Source organism: Vombatus ursinus, unplaced genomic scaffold (assembly GCF_900497805.2).
Source record: "Vombatus ursinus unplaced genomic scaffold, bare-nosed wombat genome assembly UNPS02014863.1, whole genome shotgun sequence".
NCBI lineage: Eukaryota > Metazoa > Chordata > Mammalia > Diprotodontia > Vombatidae > Vombatus > Vombatus ursinus.
In genome coordinates, this window is record NW_020954641.1 from 30,832,097 (window position 1) to 30,839,190 (window position 7,094).

Consider the following 7,094-nt stretch of genomic DNA (forward strand, 5'->3'; position numbering starts at 1 on the left):
GGAAAGCAGACTAGGGGAAGGGGTATTCAGAATGCATGCCATCTTGGGGTGGGGGGGAGGGACAAAATGGGGTGAAAATGTGGAACTCAAAATCTTGTGGAAGTAAATGTTGAAAACTAAAAATAAATAAATTTATTAAGAAAGATTAAAAAAAAGAACTCTGGAATTGTTTGTGTGACATGGGATACATTGGCACAGGACCACTCAACATGGAGTGCCCTCATCAGAGAAGATGCTGTGTTCTATGAGCAAAGCAGAATTGAAACAGTTCAAAGGAAATGCAAGATGAGCAAATTTAGAGAATCCACCCCAAATGTTCACACAGATTATTTCTACCCGACCTATGGTAGAACATTCCAAGATCATATTGGTTTGATCAGCCACAGTCAGACACACCGTAACTTGACTCTAGCACAATGATACTATTTTGGTCCTCTTCCTGAACGAAGGACAACAACCAACCAGATTCCAATGGCATCCTATTGCCTCCAAGAGCAAATACAGATTCCTATGTCTGGCATTTAAAACCCTTCATGAACTAGCCCCTCCTACCTTTCCAGTGTTCTTATACCTTCCTCCTCAACACCTGCCCTTTGATTCAGTGACACTGGCCTCCTGGCTGTTTCATGAACAAGACACTCCAACTCTAGGCTCTGGGCATTCTATTTGTCTGCACCCCATGCCTATAATGCTATCCTTCCTTCATGCCTACTACTTACTTCCCTGACTTCCTTTAGTCCCAACTACAATCTCATCTTCCAAAGGAAGTCTTCCCTAAACCTTCTTAACTCCAGTGTTTTCCCTCTTTTTATTATTTCCTATTTATCCTATATATAGCTTGATATATATTTGTTTCCATGTTGTCTCCCCATTAGATTGTAAGTTCCTTAAGGGCAGGGATTGTCTTTTGCCTCTTTTTGTATCCCCAGTGCTTAGCATAGTCCCTAGCATGTGGTAGGTGCTTAACAAATGTTTATTGATTGATATAGTAATATCTACACCCTCCACAAGAAGATACAGTTCACTGTTCTGTAGGATCATCAAGTTGATCAGGCAACTGCCCTGAACAACCACTTACCTAAGGAAAGATGGAAAGACCTTTATGAAATAATGTAGAATTGGAGGGGGAGGGAAAATAGAAACAGAAGAATGGACTACACATTTGACTATATGAGGAAAATGAATGGACAAAGAATCCTGATGGAGACTTGGAATAAATCAACAAGCATTTCTTAAGTGCTTATTGTATGCTATGACATTGCATGGGATGGATTTCACTTTTTAACTCTAGACAATCGCAAAGTGAGTTTAATTGATATATTGATATTCAGTATTATTCCTAATCCTTTTCTTTTTAATGACTGAAGAAGCAGAAAAGGCAGCTAGGTGGTGAAGTGGATAGAGTGCCTGGCCTGAAGTCAGGAAGACTCATCATCTTGAGTTAAAATCTGATCTAAGACATTTACTAGTTACGTGACCTTTGGCAAGTTATTTAACCATGTTCACCTCAGTTTCCTCATCTGTAAAATGAGCTACAGAGGGAAATGGTAAGCCACATTAGTATCTTTGCCAAGAAAACCCCAAATGGGGTCGCAAAGAATAAAACTCAACTGAAAACAACTGAACAGGAAGAGGTAGAATGTTCAGTGGTGTTTGACATTAGGTGTTTGATGGCCATTGTATTTGGGTCATCCTGTAAGGAAAACTTAAGTCATATACCTTTACAGTTTCTGAGAGAGCTAGGGTTTTGTGAACTTAGAGAAAGGAACTATGTCATGATACATATGGAATTTCAAAGGAAGATTGTTGGTGCTAATGAATACGTAGACACAGCTACCTTGGTGTGCCTGGACCCAAGTGACATTCTTTAGAGTTTCTGCTTTTACTGGTGAAAAAAATTCAAACCTTTTCCAAGTGCTTGTTGAGTACAATAAGCAGGAAGCACAGAAATTCAGTACCTCAAAATCCCAATTATCCATCTTGAAGCTTATAAAAATAGAAAGTAAATGCTGGCAAGAAACATAAAGTCTCTATAATCATATATTTCAAGGTTGTTCCCTGACTTACCCGCATTGTTGTGGATCCTGAGATGTTTCATTTCAGGGTGGCTATTTGGTACCTCCAAAATGGAAATATCATTGAGGAAGAAGTAGTTTTTTGTCTGGACAAAATATTCAATGTATTTGTGAGACATGGGGTGTGCCCAGTGACCTAAAACCACCCCCCTCATCATTTCTTATAGCACAATAGTACTCCGTCACAATCATATGCCAAAATTTGTTCAGTCATTCCTCAACTGATGAGCATGCCCCAAATGTCCAATTCTTTACTGTCACAAAAAGAACTGTTATTTTTGTACATGTAGTTTCTTTTCCTTTTCCTTTGGTTTCTTTGGGATACAGACCTGGTAGTACTGTTGGTGATTTGAAGGGTATGCACAATTTTATAGCTCTTTGGGCAAAGTTCCAAATTATTTTCTAGAATGGTTGAAACAATTCAAAACTCCACCAACAATCCAGTAGTGTTCCTCTTTTTCCCTCATCCCCTCCAGCATTTGTCATTTCTGAGAGGTGTGAGGTGGTGCCTCAGAGTTGTTTTAATTTGCATTTCTCTAATCAATAGATTTAGAGCATTTTTTCATAACTATAGATAGGTTTGATTTCTTCTTCTGAAAACTACTTATTCATATCCTTTGACCATTTGTCAGTTGGGCAATGGATCTTATTTTTGTAAATTTGACTCAGTTCCATACTCAGTATATATTTCAGAAATGAGGTTTTTATCAGAGAAACTTTCTCTAAAAAATTTTGAAATTACTTCATTGCCTATGGTACCTTTTAACTAAATGTCAGACACGATTGAAAAATGGCTTAACAGCAAGTTTCCCTGATTACCTCTCTTAATTAAGTCTATTTTTGCTTTTGATTTATATGAGGTCATGATTACTACCTCTGCCTTTTTTTACTTCAGCTGACGCTTATTCGATTCTGCTCCAGCCCTTCATTTTTACTGTACATTTTTCTGTTTCAAGTGTGTCTCTTATAAATAACATATTGTTGGATTCTGGTTTCTAATCCCTTCTGCTATCTGCTTCCATTTTTATGGGTGAGCTCATCCCATTTCTATTCACAGTTAGGATTACTAACTGTGTTTCCCTTCATCCCATTATCTTCTGTTCCTCCCCCACTCCTCTTTATCCTGTCCCTTCTCAAAATTCTATTTTTTTTAACCACTGCCTTTGTTAATCCACCTTCCTTTTTAACACCCTCCTCCCTTTCTCTTATCTCCATCCTCTCCTATTTCCCTATTGGCAACTTAAATTTCTATACCAAGCTAAGTGTGTGTATATATTCTTCCTTCTTTGAACTAATTCAATGAGAATGAGGTTCAAGCATTGCCTGCCACTCACACCCCTTCCATTCTCACCTCCATTGTAAAAGTTCTTTCATGTGTGCCTCTTTTATGTGAGAAAATTATCCCTATTCTGCCTCTCCCTTTCCCTTCTCCCAGTGACTCCCTCTTTCTCAAATACCATGGATCCCCAGTCAGAATCATACAAGATTTAATGGCTTCCATATTAAAGAAGCAGAGTGCTTGGAATATGACATTTCAGAAGACAAATAAGCTAGGATTACAACCAAGAATCACCTATCCAACAAAATTGAGTATAATCCTTCTGGGGGAAAATGGATATTTAATGAAATAAAGGACTTTCAAGCATTCCTGATGCTGACCAGAACTGAATAGAAAACCTGACATTCAATCAGAAGACTCAAGAGAAGCATAGAAAGGTAAACATGAAGAAAGAGTAATCATAAGGGACTAAATAAAGTTAAACTGTTGATATTCCTATATGGGAAGATTATACGTGCAACTCTATCATTATTAGGGCAGTTAAAAGGAGTTTACATAGACAGAGTGCATGAGCGTGAGTCGACTATGGAATGATCTCCAAAAAAGTAATTTAACCAAACAAAGCTACTATGGTGGTAGGGAAGACTTAAGACATAAACTCAGAAGAAGACAACAATGTGAAAACAGCTATAAAAAAGGTCTCAAAGAAAAATATTAATTGGATCCAAACCCAAATGAGATAATGCCTGAAAGAGCCCCACTCCTCTAACTATGGCTTCAGTATAGGACCTGAGGAATAGCCAAAGGTGTTGCAATATTGAGATTTGCTATCCAAAACTCCAGTTGAGAGTCCTATCCCAAAGAGAGACAGCACTTCAACAACAGAAGTGTCTCTAGACCGTTCAGCCAGTGGCTAAGTTAACTTATGATATACAGGGGTAATGTATGATGACATATAACCCATATAGTATGTAAGTACCTACAGGAACCATAATATTTATAGGAGAAGACCATAAATGAACTATAGTATATACAACTCAGTTAAAGTTATAAGTGGACAATCTTTATTGGTAAATGGAATTGACCAATCATAGGTCGAAGCAAAAAATAAAGTTTATTGTATTCCTATTTACACTATATACTGTTATATTCTCTACTCATGAGAATATATTTGCATAAATGTTACATACCGTATCTGGAATAATCTATAGGGAATGTAAATTCTCTGCCTGCTGTAAATTCCATCAAATGCTGGAATAGTTCCCTTATTCTCTTCTTTTCAAGTAAGTGGGGGAAATAAAGAACATTCATCTCAAGAGCTAGGCTTGGTGATAGATAAGGCTGGTCATGGGAAAGCAAAGGAGAGCAAAGGATTGAAGGGCTGAGACGATTAAGTGCTCTAGCAATGTCTTTCCAGTTCTTACTCTGATGATGGCACCAAAAATACCTGGAGTCTCTAGAAATTCAGGCTAGTCTGAAATAACTAGTAGACTGGGTGGCCAGGCTACAGAGTCATAATTAGTAGCAGGAAATTAGAGAAAGATAGAAAAAGAATGTACTTCTTCTACCCCCTTCCAGCCACAGGCACGAGGCAAGGAACACCATGCAGAGACAAGACTTGTAGGGGAAGGAGCCTTGGCCAAAAGTCTTCAATGGTGATTTCTATACGTCTTTTAGGAGTGGTTGTGAAAAGCTGCATGGAATAGTGGATAGAGCTGGCCTTGAAGCCAAGAAAACCTGGGTTGCTGTCCCAACTCTGACATATACTGGCTATGTGACCTTGAGCAAGTCAGTTAACCTCAGGCAACTCTCTAAGACTCTTAAGTTGCAGACAATGTGCTGACCTGCATTGGCAGAGGGAATTTCCTCACCTGGGAGTTTCCTATACTGGTAAAATCATAGGTTCAGTCCTTCCTTAACCAATCCCTTTAAAACTGGTTATTCATTCAAGAATTAATTTTCTTCCTTTTAATAAAGTTTTATTCTCTAATATTGGAACTGCATGCTCACAAACCAGGAATCCATGTCAGTGGAGTCTGAGATACTATACACACGTATATACATAAATATACATACATGCACATATATGTTTGTATACATATATACATATGTGTACACATATGCTTACATGTGTACCTACTACATGTGTGTGTGTGTGTGTGTGTGTGTGTGTGTGTGTATGTGTATCATCCCAGATTTCTTGGTTGGGGACTATATATGACTCAAGAAAGTAAGATAATGTCCCAATTGTACCCGGGCCCTCTCTATCGTAAGGGTTATACATCTGCATTCTTTCTTCCAAGGTCTCTTCCAGCTCTAAAACTCTGATTTTATGATTCAAGTGACCTTATATTTCTTTTACCTTTTCTGTCTACTTTTATGCAGATTCTCCCTCTTGAAAACCAAATGAAGTATCCTAATAATTATGTTGTGATCCTGTACATAGTGATGCCCATCATCATTATTCTCTATATCAGCCTGGGAACCCTGGGCTACATGAAATTTGGAGAAGACATTCAGGCCAGCATAATCCTCAACCTGCCCAACTGTTGGTACGTCCTAGGATAGGAAGAGGGGGAAGACTGTGAGAATGGAGCCAAGTAATGCATTCTGTGTTACAGTTGCATTTTTCTCATTGAAAAAGAGAGCAATGTATTAATCAACTAGAGATTTACACAGGACCCCGTACAGGTCACTTCACCTGTCTGGGTCTCAGTTTCCTCATTTGTAAAATGAGCGAGTTGGACCAGATGACCTCTAAGGTTCCTTATGAATAGACTGATGTCAGCCTAAAAGGAGATCTATAGTAGAGTGCACAGGGCCCACTTCTAGTCAATATTTTATAAATACTTGGATAAAGACGGAGATGGAATGCTTGTCAAATTTTAGATGGCACAAAGTTAGGAAGGTTATCTAAAAATTGCACAAAAGAATTGAGATCACAATCTAGATCTTGACAGGTCTCCTTGGCAGCTTGTGAAGGATGGATTGCAGTAGAGACAGGAAAGGAAGACCAATTAAGAGGCCATTGTAATAGTCCAGGTGAGAGTTGGTAAGGGTCTGAACTAAGGTAGAGATGTGTGAGTAGTGAGAATGTATAGGATGTTGTGGTAGAAATGGTAAGATTTGGAAACTGAATAAACATGTGGGATTAGAGAAAGTGAGGAGTCAAGGACAACATGAAATTCAATCTGAGAGCTTAGAAAGATGGTGGTACCCTCCATAGAATTAGGAAAGTTTAGTATGGGTTAGTTTGAAGAAAAAGATTGTTTTAAATAAGTTGAGTTTGATATGTGTATGGGACATAAAGTTTCAAATGTCAAAATAGTGATGTAGTAGTGGAGCTCAGGAAAAAGATGGGTTGGATCTATAGATCTAGGAATGATATGAATGCATATGATAATGAAACCCATGGGAGTTGATGAGGTTACTAAGTGAATGTAAAAAGAAGAGGGCCTAGGACAGAACTTTGAGGCAAACCCAAAGATAAGAGACATGATATTGATGATGAGCCAGCAAAGGAGATTGAGAAGGAGCGGTCACACAGTAGTGTCATAAAAACCCAAGGAAGAGTGAGTCCCCAGAAGGATACTGTGGTCAACAATGTCATATGTTGTAGAGGTTAAGAAAGGTGAGGACTGGGTAAGCTAGGTGGCACAGTGGATAGAGCACCGTGGAGTCAGGAGGACCTGAGTTCAAATGTGGCCTCAGACACATAACATTTACTAGCTGTGTGACTC

General features: G+C 38.5%; 1 protein-coding gene across 1 annotated transcript in view; it reads left to right on the forward strand.

Annotated features, from left to right (window-relative positions):
- LOC114027687 (proton-coupled amino acid transporter 1-like) overlaps positions 1–7,094 on the forward strand; it is a 43,521-nt gene that overhangs the window by 30,981 nt on the left and 5,446 nt on the right. Inside the window, exon 7 of the mRNA XM_027841765.1 lies at positions 5,740–5,906. Coding sequence (XP_027697566.1) covers positions 5,740–5,906 — 167 coding nt within the window. The remainder of the gene's footprint in view (positions 1–5,739; positions 5,907–7,094) is intronic.